This window comes from Bos mutus, chromosome 6, assembly GCF_027580195.1.
Source record: "Bos mutus isolate GX-2022 chromosome 6, NWIPB_WYAK_1.1, whole genome shotgun sequence".
Classification (NCBI taxonomy): Eukaryota; Metazoa; Chordata; class Mammalia; order Artiodactyla; family Bovidae; genus Bos; species Bos mutus.
Window position 1 is genome coordinate 84,109,671 of NC_091622.1, and position 20,743 is coordinate 84,130,413.

Below are 20,743 nucleotides of genomic sequence, written 5' to 3' on the forward strand. Positions count from 1 at the left end.
CCTAGCATAACCCAAAGGGGACTGAGAGATTTTTTTGAACTATGATGAATTCAAGGATTTAAACATATTTGGTATATTTCAGTCCACTGCAATTTTATCTTTACAGCTGCTCAAAATGCCTCATAGTTTGATAGGGCCCTAGCATTCTCTCTCTTCAGAGAAGGCAATGCCACCCCACTCCAGTACTCCTGCCTGGAAAATCCCATGGATGGAGGAGCCTGGTAGGCTGCAGTCCACGGGGTCGCTAAGAGTAGGACAAGACTGAGGGACTTCACTTTCACTTTTCACTTTCATGCATTGGAGAAGGAAATGGCAACCCACTCCAGTGTTCTTGCCTGGAGAGTCCCAGGGACAGTGGAGCCTGGTGGGCTGCGGTCTATGGGGTCGCACAGAGTCGGACACGACTGAAGTGATTTAGCAGCAGCAGCAGCAGCAGCATTCTCTTATTACTCCTTTCTAATATGACAAAATGTTCTAGGTTCATATTGTATATTCCCTTTATTGATATTCTCTAAGACTCTGTACTGAGTTTCCTTTACTCTTCACTCTACATAACCTTCCCAGAGCAACAGAATCCAACTACCATTTTTTTTTTTTTCTGAATCCACACACTTCATAGATACATACTTCAGTCAGTAACACTGGACAAAGGTAAGGCAGTTGAGAGGGATGGTGGAGGAAGTCTTACTGGAAAGTGCCTGCCCCAATTAAAGGAATTAAGCTTCAATAAAAGCACAGAAACACTGATGGTTCAAGATGTCTTAGGTTAGCAGGCACCAGTTTGCAACGTGTTCTATAGGACCTGGCCCTGGTCTGATTTAATAGTAAACATTGTGGAAAATGTTTCAGAGATGTTTAAGATTTTGCTGTTTTCCTCCTAGGTGTGCTGCTCATCTTGAACTTGTGTTGGCTTATTTTCACATTTTATAGGTGTGGATCTGTGGAAAGCCAGAGGTGTTTTCCATCTGCCTCCAGTGGGCTCACCCCTGAATTTATGTCTCTCTGTAGATACTGAGCTGCTTTTGTTTTTGGTTGGGTCCTGATTAGGCCCTTACTCCTAAAGATGTGGCCTGTTTCTCAAACATTATCTCAGCCACTTGCTCTCTCACTATCTGGGTGGTAGCTCAGTGAAGTTCTTTGTGGATCCTTGACCACACCAAGGCCTCCTTCCTGATCAGAGCCTTTGGGTGTGCTGGTCTCTGCCTGGAAGACCCTTATCTCCACCTTTTACTGGGTATCAGTCTCAACTTCATCTCCTTAGGACTTTATATAAAAAGCCTTCACCTAAGCCCCCTGCCTTGCCATATTAGCTTTTTCTTTCATAGAATTCATCATGATTTTTAATTTTTTACTTATGCTTTGTCTTCCTCAGTAGAATATAAACTCCTTGAAGAGAGAAACCAATCAAGGTCAAAGAACAAGGGAGCATAGATCCTGCCTTTCTTTGAATTTGTTATTAGTTTGATTTTATATCTTAACAATGTTACTTTTTTTTTTTTTTGCGTTCAAATTTTCTTTCCCTTGTAAACTCAGTTATGGAACAGTGAAGCAAAATTACATTTTCATCCCTTTGACAATGAACTTTAGGCAAGTGTCCTCAAAGATCTTACTCTATCATGTAAAATGATTTTTGGTCACTTTCGTAGTTTTAATTTCTCAAGTCTATTTAACTCAACTGTGTACCCTAGGAGCTCGATACATGTTTAAATCAAATTTACGTGACTTTACAAAGCTATTTTAAAATACAATACAATTCCTTTCCCCAGTAAAAAACACAACTAGCAGGCTTTTGTTACAACTGAGCTGATCGCATCCTGCGCTGCCTTTCGGTAAGCCTTCAGCACCAAATCAGAAAGTACATCTTGTACTTAGTGTAGAAAGTGGTGGCCGCACAGGGGCTGGCCCAGACTTGTCCTAAATAAGCCTTCAATTTTCAGAACTGAATCAGGTGTCCTGCGGAGAGACAGGAAGCATCTCTGTCTTGAGGCTGGAAGGTACTTTAATAGGCGCTTCAGGTGAGAAAACAGAAACCTGGGAGTACGCAAGATAGCATGTAACTTGGAATACTCGATCCCTAGAAATGAAACTCACTCCAGAGACTTCCGGGGTGCAGGGGGGCGGCACGACGTGCGGACGTTACGTCACGTTCCCTCGTCCGTCCCGCCTCTTCGCCCCTCTCCGCACTGTGACGTTCCCAGGGAGGAACGTAGCGTAAACAGCGCAGGGCACTTCGGGAGCTGGATTGTTTCACGCAGGAAGCAGGCTCCATTTTAGCGCCGCCCGCCGTCGCCATCTGTTTCCCTCCCCCCAACCCCCGCCTTTCCCCTCCTCCCGTCTCTAAGCCCCAACGGGAAGGCTGGGCCTAAGCTGCGGGTGGCTAGAGTGAAAGGAGGGAAGGGGAAAAGAGAAAGGGAAGAAGCGGGGAGAAAGGGTGAATCGGGAAGGGTAAGTGTAGAGGCCACGGTGCCGAGCGCGCAGCCCAGCGGACGGACTGACGGACGCGCCTGTTTTGCTGCCGCGCCTGCGGCACCCGCGCGAGTCGCCTCGAAGCCGCGGCGGCGGTAGCAGCAGCATCGGAAACAAGAGGGGAGCAATGGCGGCCGACAGCCGAGAGGAGAAAGGTTAGTGCGGAGAAAGGTGACGGGCGGAGTCGGGGCTCTGGAGTGGTCGCCCGAACCGTGGTCGTCATTGTGAGTTGGGGGTTGAGGAGGTTAGCTTGCTCCGCGCGGAGCCGGTCTCTCCATGGAGACACTCGAACTCACTGGCAAAGACCAGGCCTGCCCTTTCGTCCTCGGTCTCCACATGACCCAACACTTCATCTAGCCTTGGATTTTTTCTTTGATCCTAATTTCCTTCTTCACGTAACGTTTATCCGTCCTGGGCGCGGCTGAGAGAAGGCCTTTCTTGAGTTGCAGGCCCTTGGGTTTATTTCCTGGTAGTATTATGCGGAGGTAATGCGTATTTTTGGAAGTCTTTTCTCTTAGGCTGAATTTCGAAAACCCTTAATGCCACGATTAAAGCTGGTAGTCTAGTGGATGTTTAAGACGTGGTATAGATAGATGATTAGTCCGGGGAAATGTCGACAAGTAATTTCTGTTCCTGTTAAGTAGGCAGTGGCAGGAATGGCCTATTTGGTTACATATTTACTTATTTTGGGAAAGGTAATGTTTGAAAAGAGGATTATGTGGTTCAGGCCTGGTAGAAAAAATCTTGGCCGCTATTCTGAAAGACACACGTTTTGCGTAGTTACTGGAGGGTAACTAGGAACAAATGTAATTTATAGAGTCGGAGGGATACAGTTGCTTTGAAATCTGGGAGGAACTGATGTTGCCAGAATGAAATATCAGGTCTTTTGAAATACTGGCCTTCCGGGGCCTAGATGTAGATCCAGACTCAATACAAGTTTGAAGAGTGGTCTAGATTGGATGGTGCGTTAAGGTTTTTTTTACAACCCAAAGATTACTATAATAGTTTTGGGAAGGATATAGCTGATTATTAAAAAATATATACATATATGGCCAGCTGTTGCCCTTTATTTCTCGAATCTACCCTTTTGTGTGGTGAGGGGAGCAATTTGTTAAATGGACTGCAGAGTCAAGTTCCATTAGATTTGTGATCTCTAATTTTGCTCCTTAAAAGAAGAAAGAGTCAATGAACTGGAAAAATCAGTGAACTGTTCTAGGGAAAGGGACAACCTTGAGAGTTGGACTGGGTGGGAATATGTTTAAGATAACTGCTCCTGGTTTAAGCAGGAGATGGTGACTGGGTTTAGTAGTTGAATTTTCCTTCCTTAAAGGAGTCCTAAAAATCCTCTCCCCTGCTTTTGAGCAATCCAGAAGGAATGCAATCATGGGATTGATTAGGTTTTAGTAGTTTAATTTTCCTTCCTTAACGAGCTCTAAAAATCCTCTCCCCTCCTTTTGAGAAATCCAGAAGGAATGTGATCATAAGATTGCATGATGTTAGTAAATAAAACAAACTGCTTTTAATTAGAAGTATAGTAGTATTAAATAGATGATTTTAATCAGTAAGAATTAACTCAGTCAACGATTGTTTCAAGAGTGTTATCTATGAGCTGTGTGTGTGGGATGGTGGTTGAGGTATGAGAGATGAGCTAGATGAAAAATGAGTAAAGCTCGGTACTTTCAAGAGTTCATTGTCTCAAGATGAACATAGTTGTAAGTCAGTTATGGAGTAGACACAGTTGTACAGGAGGAAAAAGAGGTGCTATATTGAATTTTTTGCTTTAGAAATGGATTTAGAGGTGAAAATGTCTACATGAACTTTGTCACTTACTGGGAAGTAGTAATGCTACCTAAGAGCAATACTTAGGATAAATTGTCCAGCTTTTGAAAGGCCTCACATTTGTGTAGTTTTTAAAAACTTAATTTTCATAATTCAGCTTATTTCAAAATTTATGATAAAAGTGCTTATCTTATAGTTTAAGATTGTCTATAGTTTACTGGCAAAGCTAGCAGATACATACCTACTGGAGTTGCTTATATAATTTTGAAATGGGAAGATTTCTAGAATAGCCTACTTTGCAAATAAGGAAATTGAGGCCTAGGGTGTCTTACTTTCTTGATATTTGTCAAACAGCTGGAAAATAGCTAGAATTAGAATTAATACTTGACTTTATTTTCACAGTGAACAAGGAAAAATGAACAGCAGATGTCTTGAATGAAACGTTAAGAAATTATAAAGATAAGCCCTGTAAGAATCTTAGACATGCCCACACACCTTAGGCCTTTCTTTAAAGATTCTGTAAGTGGTGTAAGATCTTGATAAGAAATGAGTTTAAGTTGCAAAAATTTGCTGTAAATAACAAAACAGTTAAACTTTGGTCATAAACCCCTTGTATTATTGGGCTTTGCACATTAGCTATATAATAAGCAGACATTACCTTGTATGAATGCTTATGTAATACCTGTACTTGAAAGCTCAAGCCTGTAATTGGAGAAATTGCCTGCTTAATTCCTGTGGTGATTATCCAAAATGGAGATTTGGAAGATGTTGAAATGTTGGTGGTATTATCGAATGTTATTTGCCGTTTTTCTGTATAAACATCTTTGCATTTTATTTCAGTTCTTATAAAGTTCTTTCTGGAGAACAGTTACACAAGTTTAATATATCTAAAATGTGGATAATTAGGTACCACTTTAAAAAGTAACATGTTTTTTGCGTGTTACCCAACTGGAAGCTCCATGAGGGCCAGGAATATGTCTGTCTTGTTTACCCGATTGCTGGTGTACAGTAATTGTCTCAGTACCTTGAATAAATGATTTAGAAAATTGTAAATCGTTAGTTCAAAGTTGGACTTCATTAAAAACTATTTATGTGATATTTGCTATTGATGTCCAAAGTTAAGAGTTTCTCAGTTTATACATAACACACGTTCATGCAAATACATACAAATATGTGCATTTGGTAACACACACACACACAAACACATGTCCTCACTCTAGTAAGTCTTTAGGGCTAGATAGTGTTCGTTCACTTTAGGGCTTTATAAAGCGTAGAGTATGTTTGATATTCCAATATATTTGTTTTATCCATAATAGAAGTAGGACAGAAAGCTACACATGCTCTCCGTAGACTTCAGTTGTTTGTTTTTTGAGAGGCAGGAAGTTTGGATGGGACGGGAAATCCAAGTCTCTTCTTTTAGAAGAATGACAATTTGAATGACAAAAAAATAACTGAGAGACTGGTCTAATCTAAAACAAAACAGAATGGGAGGCTCCAGGAAATGTTGCTCCATCGCCAAACCCCACTATATTAACTGAATTAAAATAACAACTGTAATGTATTGGTGCCCTATGTTAGACACAAAATGCACAATATATTTAACTGCTCAGTTTTTTTTTTTTGTCTGTTTTTCCTCCCTTTAAATACTTAAGGTCTTAGTCTGAACCTGGATCCTGAAATAAACAGTACTCTGTATCTCCTGATCCAGAAGCTTCCAGAGTCCAAAAAACAAACAAAAAGCGAACCATTTCTCAGATAAATATTATTTTCAACACTGGTATCCCTGGAGTTAAGGATTGTGGCCTTTCAGGCCAGGAGTTTCAAGGTTGAGGTGTAATTCTGGCACAGTGGAAAGAGTACTAAATTTGGATTCAGAACTGTGAGATTTTATTCACAGTACTTGAATTTATTGGGCTTCTTTTTGGAATACTTGTTTCATACATAACCTTCTAAAGGTTAGAAACTACTTTGAAAGCCAGTTAGATTTTAAAGTTCCTGTGTTTATCTTATCCAAACAAATACTCCCATCTACAGAAGACAAGCTTTGTTGACTAACACAGTTTTGAACAGGTTCTCTAAAAACAGTGATTTTTTTCTTTCTTTGTTTTGTTTCCTGTATTGTGGATCTGTATATTTATCCCAAAACTCAGTTTGTTAATAGTTTGTGATGGTAACATAAGATTATGCTTGTTTAACCAGTGATGATAATGAAGTCCATGTATGAGCATCATATATTGCGAATGCAAAACGTTCACAGATGATTGTATTTCCATAAAGGAATCAAGCTAGCAGCAGCCTGCTTTGTTTTGTTTTAAATCAAGGAGTATTTGAAAGTCAGACAATTCAAGTAAAAATCTGAATTTAGAAATCCTCTTGAAAATTTATAAGATCTGATAGGGTACTTGGCATTTCTCTTAAGACAGTGAATCCACTGGAGTTGAGTAGGCTTGTCCCCTGTAGCATTCCTACTCTTTCACAAGGTATCCTGTGTAGTAAAAGTATATATGTTTGGTGTTCCTGTTACCTCAGTGTCTTGAATTGAACCATAAATTTTTTGGTAGTTACTTAATATCAGTGTTGTTTAAGAGTTATGGGCATATGCATTCTAGGGTCAGGCAGATAAAATGCTTTAAAAATAGATGTGTGTGTGTGGCAAATAGATGGAGAAACAGTGGAAACAGAGGCTGACTTTATTTTCTTGGGCTCTGAAATCACTGCAGATGGTGATTGCCGCCATGAAATTAAAAGACGCTTGCTCTTTGGAAGAAAGCTATGACCAGCTTACACAGCATATTAAAAAGCAGAGACATTACTGACAAGGGTCAGTACGGACAAAGCTATGACTTTTTCAGTAGTCATGTATGGATGTGAGAGTTGGACTATAAAGAAAGCTGAGCGGTGACGAATTGATGCTTTTGAACTGTGGTGTTGGAGAAGACTCTTAAGAGTCCTTTGGACTGCAAGGAGATCCAACCAGTCCATCCTAAAGGAAATCAGTCCTGCATGTTCATTGGAAGGACTGATGCTGAAGCTGAAACTCCAATATTTTGGCCACCTGATGCAAGGAACTGACTCATTTGAAAAGACCCTGATGCTAGGAAAGATTGAAGGCAGGAGGAGAAGGGGACAACAGAGAATGAGATGGTTGGGTGGCATCACCAACTCAACGGACAGGAGTTTGAGTAAACTCCGGGAGTTGGTAATGGACAGGGAGGCCTGGCGTGCTGCAGTCCATGGGGGTTGCAGAGAGTCGGACACGACTGAGCGACTGAACTGAACTGTGTGTGTCTTAGTCGCTCAGTTGTGTCTGACTCTTTGCGACCCCATGGACTGTAGCCCACCAGGCTCCTCTGTCCACGGGGATTGTCCAGGCAAGAATACTGGAGTGGATTGCCATGCCTTCCTCCAGGGGATCTTCTCAACTCGGGTCGAACCCAGGTCTTCCATATTGCTGGCAGATTCTTTACCATCTGAGCCACCAGTGAACCCCTATTTAATACAATAGGTAATGGCAAGTACGGAGAAGGCAATGGCACCCCACTCCAGCACTCTTGCCTGGAAAATCCCATGGATGGAGGAGCCTGGTAGGCTGCAGTCCATGGGGTCGCTAAGAGTTGGACACGACTGAGCGACTTCACCTTCACTTTTCACTTTCATGTATTGGAGAAGGAAATGGCAACCCCCTCCAGTACTCTTGCCTGGAGAATCCCAGGGACGGGGGAGCCTGGTTGGCTGCCATCTATGGGGTCGCCCAGAGTCAGACACGACTGAAGCGATCTAGCAGCAGGAATGGCAAGTATTGAGGTAATAGAGAATAGAGGGATAAGTATGGTCTATGTTCAGGAAATACTGGTAAATACCCTGATGTAAAAAACATAAAGCTAGATTGTCTCATGCACAACTTTGACATAAATTACCTTGTGTGTGTCTTTACCAAAGACTGTCAGGACTGCTCCAACTGGTAGTTTTCAGGTAAAAACCTGGGACCCTAGGGAAATGGCCACCCACTCCAGTGTTCTTGCCTGGAGAATCCCAGGGATGAGGGCGCCTGGTGGGCTGCCGTCTATGGGGTCGCACAGAGTCAGACACGACTGAAGCGACTTAGCAGCAGCAGCAGTGATCAAATAGTCTTTTTTTAAAATGTAGAATATATGTTCTTACTTTAAACCCTTGGAGCTTTCAAAGACAAAGCATCCAAGAGCTAAATTCTACAGGCTCTTAGTGTATAACTTTGAATGGATTTGAACTTTAACTATAAATGGGAATACTGTTTGTGTTTCATTTGAGTTATTTTGTTGCATCGACACATTGTGAAAAATTCATTTTTTGTTGGGACTTTAAACGGGTTTTTTTTTTTTTTTAAAGACTCTATATAGATTTCTCAAAAAATAAATAAAGCACTTTAAATACTGCATTTGAGGGGCTTCCTTTGTGGTCCGGTGGTTAAGAATCCACCTTGCAGTGCAAGGGACTCAGGTTCAATCCTTGGTTGGGGAAGATCCCACATGCCACAGAGCAGCTAAGCCCATGAGCCGTAACTGTTGAGCCTGTGCTCTAGAGCCCAGGAGTCTCAACTGCTGAGCCCATGTGTTGCAGCCGCTGAAGCCCTCACGCTCTAGGGCTTCTGGTCCGCAACAAGAGACGCTACCGCAATGAGAAGCCCATGCGCCACCACTCCTGAGCCCAAATTCTAGAGCCTGTGCAATGAGAAGCCACCACAGTGAGAAACTCAAGCACCACAAAAGAGTAGCTCTTGTGCACTGAAGACTCACCACAGCCAAAAAATAAAAATAAATAGATCTTTAAATAAATAAATTCATCTAAAAATCCTGTTAGGAAATGCTGCATTTGAGTTATATTTTATATAGAATTCTTAACCAGGCATCTGCTAACCTTTGTTCATTTTATTGCTAATATTCTTATGGTGCTGCTGTCAAACTACTGTGATGAAATTGAACATGTGCATATCACTGTGCAGAATAATGTTAAATTTCAGGATAAAATGAGTGATTTAAAGCATAAAAGAAGTCACACTGGAGAACCAGTGGATGCTACTTTCTCTCTTCTTCCCCAAAAGGATGTACCAGGGGTAGGTTAATCTTTCATAGTGGTAACTTCTGAGATTACTAAAATAATCCTTTATAGCTAATTCATTTTAAATTAAAAACATGAATTAAAACACAAAGTGTACATTTTCTAGCCAGTGAATGGTCATAGGAAGCAGTTAGCTTTATAACCCAATACTCTTATTATTTTAAGAATACATCTTAACATTTATAATTAAATAAGCAAAACTAAGCAAGTGGTGATAGTTTGGATAACACCTTCCAAGTATTTGGAACATTTCTTCCACAGTAGTTGGAGTCCCTGGCTCCTCTCTTTGAACCTGAGTAGACAGCCCTTTTTCTTTTGGGCTGTATTAATGTATCTTTAGAGCTCTAAACCACCATGAAAGAGGTTGACCTATGCTGAAGCTGTCATGGTAGAGGGTGCCATTGAAAAGCATGGCCTAGGAGCCCCAGCTGTTTTGAATCTACCCAGCCAGTGTGAATAAACAAGCCTTCAGATGGTTTTAGCCAGCCTTTAACTGCAGCCACATGCGAGACTTTAGTTGAGCCTCAGAACCATAAGCAGTAATAATAAATGACTATTGTTTTAAGTCACCAAGTTTTGGGATAGCATGTTAAATTTACTGCAGTAGTCAGAATATTTATGTATTTGTGTTATTGAGAAAAGAGGATTTTGTTTTATATTCAGGACTGTATTTTGTATATCATGTACCTAGTCATTATTAATACAAGGTTCAGGAGGGTCAAATACCTGCCCCCCCCCCCTGCCGCTCCCACCCCAAACAGTGATCTTTTTATTCTAATTGCCTCTTATCAGAGGTGAAGAAACTGGAGCTCAAATTGGGACTTCCCCAAAGATACCTAGCTCTTAAATGATGACCTGGATTTTCTTCCTTCCAAACACAAATCTCGTCTGTATCATATTTCAGCAAATAAAAGATTTCAGTGGTGGAGAAAAGTAACAAATACAATCTTTTATATCAGGGAGTCAGAAAATATTTTAGGCTCTGTAGGCCTCATAAGATCTTTGTCATATATTCTTTTCTTTTTTAAAAACACAACCTTAAAAATGTTGAAACCATTCTTGTCAGTCAAAAATAGGCTGTGGGCTGAATTTTGTCTTGCAGGTCTTAGTTTGCCAGTTTTGTGATTAAAACCAGTTACATTTTTGTTGTCATAGAGTATAAAATGGGTAAAAATTTGTAGACATCAAATGAGGATATTGTGGTTGAACTTAAAGTAAATTTAAGATGCTGCAATGTTTAGGATGCAAGGCTTTCTGATGCACTAATTTGAAATTAATTACTAGTGCACCCAACCTTTCAGTGATGTTTTGGGTTTTTGTTTTCTTACACTTTGTTTAAAGGTACTTCTATTGTTTACATGTAATTTAACCATATATTTAGAAAGCCTGGACTCTAGACAAGTGAATTTGCGTAACTTGAACTTCTGAGCTTCTATTTCTTTATCTGCAAAGCAGTCTAAAATATAGTTTATGTGTGTCATGTATGATATGTATGAAAGTGATAAAATGTTAGAAAAGCAAGTATTGATTAGTATTTTAAAAATTTGTAGATACTTTCTAAAACTGCAACTAATCTTTGGATTTGTCTAATAAAATTATTTATTGAAGTTTTTAAAGAGAGTAGTACCCTTTTTGTAGGTAAACCATGATTTAGGCATGTCTGAAATTTAGGTTGATATAATCAGCTTCACAGTATTTCTTTCTGTGTTAGATTTAGCATGTATAAAAGTATATAATTTCATGTGACTGTCCAAGCTTTTGGGTGGATATTTCTAATCAAGAACTAGCAATTTGCAAAGATTTAGGTAGCACTGTATTGATTGTCTTATTTGCTGTCATGTCATAGTTTTTTTTTTTTTGTTTGTTTTGTTTTGGTTCTACAGATGTCTTATCTTTCAGGATTTGTTGGACCCACTTTTTTACTGACTAGAGAACTTTGACCCAAAGATGGCTTAATATCTGAAAAACATGGATGTCTAAAAATCAAATTATATGTTTTTATTCTTTATTTATGATATAGTATCCAAAAATTGTGTTTGCACTGTTCAGGTTTCAAGGGGATTTTCTTCAGTGAAAACATGAACCCAAAGGATGAGAGAAACCATTTTGGTTTACATATCTTGATTTTCAGTAACATTAAAAAAAAAAAAAGGAAGCAGTCCATATAGTATATATTCATTTAAGAAAAATAGTAAAGTACAGGTAAGCATTTTTATGGTTCAAGGAAATCAGTTACTATTCTATTTCAGGCATATGTAATTTTCAGTGTTCTAAGTAGCAACTGTGGCTCCAGGTACAGAAGATTTGTTCTGTGTATCCTGTGTCACCTTGCTTTTCCTCTTATTTACCTACATTATCTGCTTTAGTTCTCTTCAGTACCTGATTTCTGTCCCTTTTTGGGGAAATTTGAGTTATATCTAACCTGTTCAAAGACCTCAGGTTAATAAACCTTGTTATACTTTGAGTGGGCTTTGCTTTTTGGCTAGAGCCATGGGTACAGTTGTCCTGTGTCATCAGTTTTTATGATTTTATATCTCTTGTTATGGCACCTTAAATTTGGAAAGATATTTTTGATGCTTGTATGCTTAGTGTTTAAAACATTGACCATTAGCTTTAGTGCTTTGTTTGGGGGGAAAAATCAGTTTAAAGTAGTAAATACATAATTGCATATATTTCTAAGAATTTTTTTGTCCTATTAGACAGGATGGGGGCGGTATGAAGGAGGGTGGGATGATGAAACTGAGTTGTAAGTTTTCATGATCATTGAAAGTATCAGTTACAGTCAATGGTTTCTTTGGACAAGTTACACTTTTTATAGTCCAAACCAGCATCACTAATTTTCTTCTTTTAACCTGCTTCGATGTTATTTCAGACAACAGGATAGCTGTAGGGATAGTATGAAGATTTTGCTTTTCAACCACATTTCACATGTTAACATTTTTTACCATATTTGTCTTTCTAATTCATTCACACTCCATCTTTTGTCTGTTGCAGACGAGTCCTAAATACTTATGTATGTATTTTCTAAAAAGTAGAATTCTCTTTTACTTAACGGTAGTACTATCAAATCTGCAGACCTTATTTAGATTTCACTAGTTTTTCCAGTTAAGTTTCAGATCATGTGCTGTATCGCGTATCTTTTAGTCTCCTTTAATCTGAAGTGTTTCCTTAGTGTTTGTATTTCATGATATTGATGTTTTGGGATGCCTCTAAATTTGGGTTGGTTTTGTATTTGTTTCCTTATGTATAGGTTTAGGTTTTGCATTTTGCATAGGAATATTGGAGAAGTGTTCCATGAGTAGTGCGTCATACCAGGGTCCATGATACTGATTTGATCCACTGTGGGTGGTGATAACTTTGATTACTTGTTTAAGCTGGAGTCTGCCAGAGTTTCTGAATTGTAAAATAGTAATCAGTAAGTATTTTTCCCAAAATTCACAGTCTTTGATAAATATGTGTGCTGTCGCTTCAGTTGTACCTGATGCTGTGTGACCCCATGGACTGTAGCCTGCCAGGCTCCTCTTCTCCATGGGATTCTGCAGGCAAGAATGCTTGAATGGGTTGCCGTGCCCTTCCCCCAGCGATCTTCCAGACCCAGGGATCAAACACACATCTCTTCACATCTCCTGCATTGACAGGAGGGTTCTTTAGCACCACCTGGGAATCCCTTTGATAGATATGTTTATTTAAAAGTTATGCACCTGTATTTTTTTTTTTTTTTATTGTGCACATTTTAAAGCAGTTGACAAAAAATTAGAGATGAAAGGATGATGCACAAATAAGTTCTGACTTTTTCTTTTTGTACCCCAGTATATATCCTTTCATAGCCTAGGCTTTGTAGACCAGGGCTCTGTATCATATCCTCTGCTTTGTATGGTTTTATAGGAATTATTCTTTTGTCTTGATCCTGAAATAAAAACTCCTTAAAGGTTATGTTCTCATACTTAAATAACTTCACAGTAAGTACTCAGAAATAAATGCTTAATGGTAATGATTTTTCCCCATTACTTTTTAATTTCCTTGCTTTCAGATGGAGAACTTAATGTTCTAGATGATATTTTGACTGAAGTACCAGAACAAGATGATGAACTCTATAATCCAGAGAGTGAACAAGATAAAAATGAGAAAAAGGGTAAGATTTCTGTTTATTTTGTTAAAATAACAGTGTACATAGAGATAAATATCTTAAGTCTTTGCTTTTGTGCTTGTTCCTTGAGGCTCTTAACACCAAAAGCACAATCATAACAAGCAGTGGTACCCAATTCCACATGAAAGAGAGTAATATATGTTTTTTCCAAACATGTGAAATGTCTCAGATAAGTGAATTTATTCCAGTATTTGAAAGCTGTGTTTTCTTTATAATTAACTTTGGAGTACAAATATTTCAGAAGACATTTTAAAGAAATGAGGCTTTTTTTCTCTCTGGTGTATTTACTTGTTGAACTTTGGTGAAATAAGTCTTAATACCCAAACCTTTTTTTTTTTGGTATTTTTAAGGTTCAAAAAGAAAAAGTGACCGAATGGAATCTGCTGATACAAAGCGACAAAAGCCTTCTGTTCATTCAAGACAGTTGATTTCTAAGCCACTGAGCTCATCAGTTAACAACAACAAAAGAATGGTTAGTACAAAAGGAAAATCAGTCACAGAGTATAAAAATGAGGAATATCAAAGATCTGAAAGAAACAAGCGGTTAGAAGCTGATCGGAAGATTCGTTTGTCAAGCAGTGCCTCCAGAGAACCTTATAAGAGTCAGCCTGACAAAACTTGTCTGCGGAAAAGGGATCCTGAAAGGAGGGTCAAATCCCCTACACCAGATGATTCTGAGGTAGTCAATATTATTGCAGATATAATACAGAGAGCAATTCTTTCATTTCTGTGTGAGGCTAGAACTATTTATTCACTCTGACCTTGTTGTATGACTGCTGATTCCCTTTTTCTTTAAACATCAGAGAATTGGGCTTGAAGTGGATAGACGTGCAAGCAGATCCAGCCAGTCTTCTAAGGAGGAAGTGAACTCTGAAGAATATGGCTCTGACCACGAGACTGGCAGCAGTGGTTCTTCTGATGAGCAAGGCAACAACACTGAGAATGAGGAGGAGGGGGTGGAAGATGTGGAGGAAGACGAAGAGGTAGAAGAAGATGCAGAGGAAGATGAAGAGGTGGATGAAGATGGAGAGGAGGAGGAGGAGGAAGAAGAGGAGGAGGAGGAGGAAGAAGAGGAGGAAGAGGAGGAAGAAGAATATGAACAGGATGAGAGAGACCAGAAGGAAGAGGGAAATGATTATGACACTAGAAGTGAGGCTAGCGACTCTGATTCTGAATCTGTTACCTTCACGGATGGGTCTGTCAGATCTGGTTCAGGAACAGATGGATCAGGTACTAATTTTTATATGTTAAAGTTTGTCTTTATTTTTTAGTTGATTGGTGTTCTTCTTGAATATTTTAAAATTGAATTATGAAATTTGAGGCACTGTGGCGAGGCACTGTGGGATGTTAGTAAGACTGTGCTGTGTTTTTGTTCTTTTTTTTTTTAAATATGGTGTGTTTTGGAATGTATTATGCACTTGAATAAGATTTACATATCTTAGTAAAGGTGTTTCTCAGCTCCAAATTAATTGTATTGCAAATGCACATTACTTCATTTGTTTCTCTAATAAGGAAATATATCTGAGGTTTTATTGTTATAAATTCTTAGATTTACATACTAGTCGACACTAGCTTAAACACTGCTGTGCTTAAAGTATATTCATATGGAACCTATCTGCTAGGTATTACAGTATTTTCATGTTAAATGCCTCTAGATTTCCATCATGTGGCAACAGAAATCAAAATAACTTTGTTTTTCTCTTGGGAGCATGAACTTTTATTTTTATACCTTTGGGTTGACTGACTGAGGCAATGCCTCCAGAGGGCTGGGTTTAAAAGGTATTAGATGGAAAATAAGAGTATAAAATTTTTGTGGAGAGACTGGGAAAGAATATTAGATGCTTTGCCACTTTCTCTGACCCAGGAGACTTAAAGTAGGAATGGTAGATAGTTGTAGTCACTAGGCTGAGGGGACCCTCTTTTGGGGAGAAATTCAGAAGGTAGAGTAAGGAGAGGTCAGGGTCCTTAAAGATCATTGGCCACTATATGATGATTATAGTGCCATGGCTGTCTTAATGTAAAGGTGCAACCAGATCTGCTACATAGGCCAAATGTAACAAACATTGGAACACAAGAAAAGTTCTGTTCTTTTGATATATGTGATAGTTACAATGTCATTATAGAATTTTATCATTTTAGTAGTACATTGTTGGTTAATCGTATTCTTGATAGTGTAAATGTTAGAGCAGATCGCCAGGTATTCTCCAGTTGACAGCTGAAGTGCTGCTAGCCTTCTACTCACCAGAGTTCTAGGTTTGGGAGGTAGACAGGTTTTTGAAGGTGGTTAAAGAGTTAAACTGAACAGATGGGTAGTTGGGTTTAATACAAAAAAACTTGTGGAATCTATTACTATTATTCCATCATACTTTGCACAGACTGATGGGATATGCATTTATAATTTATGATAATGGATGGAGAACAAAAATTGCATTCAAAGTTTGAATGAATGTTCATTTATTGTGGAGAGTGTGAAAATAGAAAAGTAGGGGACATTTTATTGTAGGAATCTTCTTTTTGGTGTCCACATTAGGAATGATATTTCTTTGACTTGAATGTTTATCTTGTTTAAGTTAAATAGGGGAGACTTATTTGGAGAAGGGAATGGCTACCCATTCCAGTATTCTTGCCTAGAAAATCCACGAACAGAAGAGCCTGGCAGGCTACAGTCCGTTGGGTTGCAATGAATCAGACACGACTGAGCGAGTAAACACGCATGCCAAGGAGATTGTATAAATAGATCAGACCTGAAATCGTGTATTTTTAATAAGCTCCTAGATGCTGATACTTAGCAAGATACTTATTCATACTTTTTATGTTTTTTGTAGATTAGATATTTTGTATTGAATACTAACCAATGGTTTTTAGAAAACCTGGATATTAAAACTGTTGAGATTTATTGTTAGAGATACCTGGAACTCTTACTTTCCTTATTAAAGGAAGCTTTGTGACTTTTACATGGAACATGTTTTAAAGACTATTTAGTATGCAGGATATTATTATTTTTATCACGGAGCAGTTTCTATTACTGTGAAAGAAAAAGAACCTGAAACTTTAAAAGAGGGGTACCAGTTTTTAAATACAAAGAATGACAGTTTAGTTTCCTTGTCATGAATTTTCTAGCCTCTGGTTTATTTTACCTTATTTTTTCCTCTGACCTTTAGCAACTTCCTTTTATAATAAAAGTGACACAGTTGGTGCTTGTTAAAGGTTATTTTTTAGGTGACTTTTTTTTGATCTGAGAATAATAGTCAGGAGAGGGGATCATAAACTTAAGAACAATGAAAGTTAGTTGTACAAAAAAGATAAAAACTCCTTGGAGATTTTTCATGGTAATACAATATTTAACATTATATAAAAATTGTTGGGCAAGATCTGCTTCTGTTATTTTTCCTGCATCATCTTAGTTGAGAGATTCTTTTAGTACTTATAATCATAAAGTATTATTTTTAAACAGCAGTAGGAGTTGTATTATTCTTTGTGATCAATTTGTAATGTGTGGAAGTGGAAGTGTTAGTCACTCAGTTGTGTCCGACTCTTTGCAACCCCATGGACTGTAGCTCCCCAGGCTCCTCTGTCCGTGGAATTCTCCAGGAAAGAATACTGAAGTGGATTACCATTTCTTTCTCCAGAGGATCTTCCCGATCCAGGGTTGAACTTGAGTGTCCTGCATTGCAGCCAGATTCTTGACCATCTGAGCCACCAGGGAAACCTTGTAATGCTTAGATTCCCTAACTGTTCAAATAGGAAAAAGTAAAAGAAACATGTTAGACATTTTGAAAGAAATAATTTAGAATGATTTTTTAAAAACAAAGTTTATTTTTCTAGTCTCCTTCATGTGCATGTCAATTGAGTCAATGAATTCAGTTCCTTCTGTATGCTAGATGCTATATAAGAATGTGTAGTCAGTGAACAAAACAGGCATGATGAGAAAAGAGATTTGGGATGTGACAAAAACTCCTGTTTCTCATCTGTTTGGTTGAGGTTTTCAGTTATTTTGTACTAAAACTTCAGTTTAATTTCTTTTCATGTCTTAACAGTTTACCCTGAGGGAGAAGATTTTAAAACTTGAAAGTTAGGTCTTATTCAAAGCCGGCAAGCCTAGGAATACTTTTTTCTATAGCTAGCTATATGAATATCAGTATGTTCCCCAGTTGCTAGCTTTAAATGGGCTCGGTTTTGAAATTGTGTCAGTATGTACTGCCTTGCCTTTCTCTATTTGCCAGAGTTAGAAACATCAGCATCATTTATAAACTTGTTAACAGTCTTATTTGGAGAAGGTATTAGTAGTAAATTACAAGGGGGAGAAATGCTTACTTAGAAGGAACTTATTACCTTGTAGTTTTCCCTCTTTAAACTAGCTTAAACTTAGAATCCCCTTTCAAGAACAGTAGTAAAATATCTTTTCTACTCTCTTAATAAGAATAGAGCTCTTGTCTTGTACTTTCAAGTTAGAAACTAGGATCTGCCACTCAGGAACCATGGGACCCTGGCCAAGTTTCCTAACCACACCACTAAGTTGAGGTTTCCTTTTCTATAAGTGAGAATAATGGTATTATGTATCTTACGAGTTTGTTTTAAGGTTTAAGGGAGATAATCTATTTAAAGCTTTTAAAAAGAAGTTTATATGAAAGATCGTTGATTACTGTTATAACATTCTCTTATTTTTATAAAAATAAGTATATATGTTTTCTCCCATCATATTCCTTTTTTTAGCTGTAAAGGTGCTTATCATGAAGTAATTAAAATACTGATAAACAGAGACAGGAGAGCCTAATTCCATTTTAGGTCTTCATTTATATGCTTATAAAGTTCCAAATTAAGCTTGAAGTTGTTTTTATAAGTAATGCAAACCTTTTCTGTCTATTGAAGATTCCCAGCTTTTTAATAGCACTATACAGACCATCACTGAGATTTTAGAGATAAATTTTGAATTGAATTTGAAAAGCAGTAATTCAGGAAGGAAATGGTCAAAAAGAATGTATTTGAAGACACAGAAGCAAGCAGTGACAACCAGAAGGGACTTACTAGTTTAGTGTAATTTTTTTTATTTGAACAGTTGAAAACCTTTGAGTTCTGGGGTTCATTGGACATCTCAAATCAGACTTGGAATTTTGCTGAAGAATGATAGTAAGCTTTTTAAAAGAGGACTTAAAACAGTGATACTTGGTGCATAGAAGGGAACATTGTAATTTTTTTTTAACTTTATTTTGTATTGGGGTATCGCTGATTAACAGTGTTGTGCTAGTTTCAGGTGAACAAGGAAGGGACTCAGCCATAAATACACAGGTATCCATTCTCCCCCAAACTCCCCTCCCATCCAGGCTGCCACATAACATTGATCAGAGTACCTACTCTGCTATACCGTTGGTCCTTGTTGGTTACCCATTTTAAATACAGCAGTATGTACATATCAATCCCAAGCTCCCTGACTATCCCTTCCTCTCATTCCCCACTCCCCACCCCCAACCATAAATTGGTTCTTGAAGTCTATGAGTCTGTTTCTGTTTTGTAAGTTTGTATCATTTCTTTTTAGATTCCACATATAAGGGATGTCATAAGATATTTTTCTAGGTCTGATTTCATTCAGTATGACACTCTCTAGGTCCATCTCTGTTGCTGGAAATGGCGTTTTCTCATTCTTTTTTATGGCTGAGTAATACTCGGTTGTAGATATGTATCACCTATTCTTAATTTATTCCTCTGTTGATGGACTGTATGTTGCTTCCATGTCTTGGTTGTTGTAAACAGTGCTACGATGAACATTGAGGTGTATGTATCTTTTAGGATCATATTTTCCCCCGGATATATGCCCAGGAGTGGGATTCAGGGTCATACTAGCTGAATGTTTTTTAAGGAACATCCATACTGTTCTCCATTGTGGCTGTGCCAATTTGCATTCTCAAGAAAAGTGTAGGAGTGGTCTTTTCTCCCCACACCTTCTCCAGCATTTATTATTTGTGGATTTTTTGATGACAGCCATTCTGGCTGGTGTGAGGGAACACCATAAATTTAATTGAAAGAAAAGTAGTGTTTGCTTTGCAGAATTTTTTTTCCTGCCTTTTAAAACTTTTAAGACTTCCTTTTATATATAGGGTAAGTAGTTTTTAATTAATGGCTGTGCATTTTTATTTGATTCAAATTGGTGGGAGAAATAAAAAATGTGCTTAGCTTTTGAACAGTGTCTGGATTGGAACACTTTCTTCTGAGGAAGTTAAGTGGGTCAGGAGAGGTTAGTAATGAAAATCCAGAGGTTAGGGAAAATCCAGACATGATACATCCTTATTTGATTAATTTACATTGTAATGTTTTTAAAAATCTTGTCTTATTCTTTCTTAGATGAGAAAAAGAAGGAAAGAAAGAGAGCTAGAGGCATATCTCCTATTATTTTTGATAGAAGTGGAAGCTCTGCATCGGAGTCATATGCAGGTATTCTCATTTACTCTTATTTGTGATCATATCTGACTGATTCTAATGTAATCTGCTGTAAAAAGTGTGGAGGCTGTAGTTTAGCGTGAACTTGTTGATGTTCATTAGTATTGATTTCTGGCATGTTCAGTGTAATAATTCTAGAAGAAACTAAGCTTTTTCTTATTATTTTAATCCTGTTCTGTTACTGCTTAAGTGGAATTTCACTTTTTTTTTTTTTTTCTTGGAAGATGATGATTCAGTGACTAGTTTTCTGAGTGAGAAATTGTTCAAATATTTTTAAAAACATCCAAACAACCCCAAAAGCAAAACACTCGTACACATTGAGAAGTATTTTTTTTGTGTGTGTGGGTGCGCCAGGAAGAATAATTTGTCTTGAATGAGAACTTTATGTGACAAGACTGTAGAAATTTTGTCTTATCTCTATTAAAGCCCAATCTGAACAAATGTACTTTGGCTAAATACAGGTTCAGAAAAGAAGCATGAGAAATTATCATCTTCCGTTCGTGCTGTCCGAAAAGGTATCATTTAAATTTGAAATTGTTTTCATTGCATGCTGCCTTAAAGTCATTATTTTGCCTTATTGGTTCTCCATTAATAGTTGGTTTTAATGTAGTAATGTTCTGATATATTGCATTAAGGGGGGAAAATATAATGTCTTACACAGAGCTCTGTATTCACTTTTTGCTGCCATATCTTTTAGAAAAATAGCAAACATCTTCAGCTACCTTAGTTTCTGGACAGAGTGGATGATGTGTGTGTAAAAAATATGTATATATTTTAATAGCATAAGAATTTATTACAATTTTAAATGGTTAATGTGATAAAAAT

General features: G+C 37.9%; 1 protein-coding gene across 5 annotated transcripts in view; it reads left to right on the plus strand.

Annotated features, from left to right (window-relative positions):
* Positions 1–2,271: 2,271 nt before the first annotated feature.
* Positions 2,272–20,743, plus strand: part of YTHDC1 (YTH N6-methyladenosine RNA binding protein C1) — a 38,195-nt gene continuing 19,723 nt past the window's right edge. For 2 of the 5 annotated variants that reach the window (XM_070372477.1, XM_005908498.3), the window contains exons 1-6: positions 2,273–2,621; positions 13,370–13,471; positions 13,837–14,165; positions 14,290–14,716; positions 19,823–19,912; positions 20,380–20,433. In XM_070372477.1, the coding sequence (XP_070228578.1) occupies positions 2,594–2,621; positions 13,370–13,471; positions 13,837–14,165; positions 14,290–14,716; positions 19,823–19,912; positions 20,380–20,433 (1,030 nt within the window). In that variant the 5' untranslated portion in view covers positions 2,273–2,593. Of the gene's footprint in view, positions 2,622–13,369; positions 13,472–13,836; positions 14,166–14,289; positions 14,717–19,822; positions 19,913–20,379; positions 20,434–20,743 lie in introns of all 5 variants that reach the window. The other 3 variants (XM_070372478.1, XM_070372479.1, XM_070372480.1) reach the window with 2 other exon arrangements.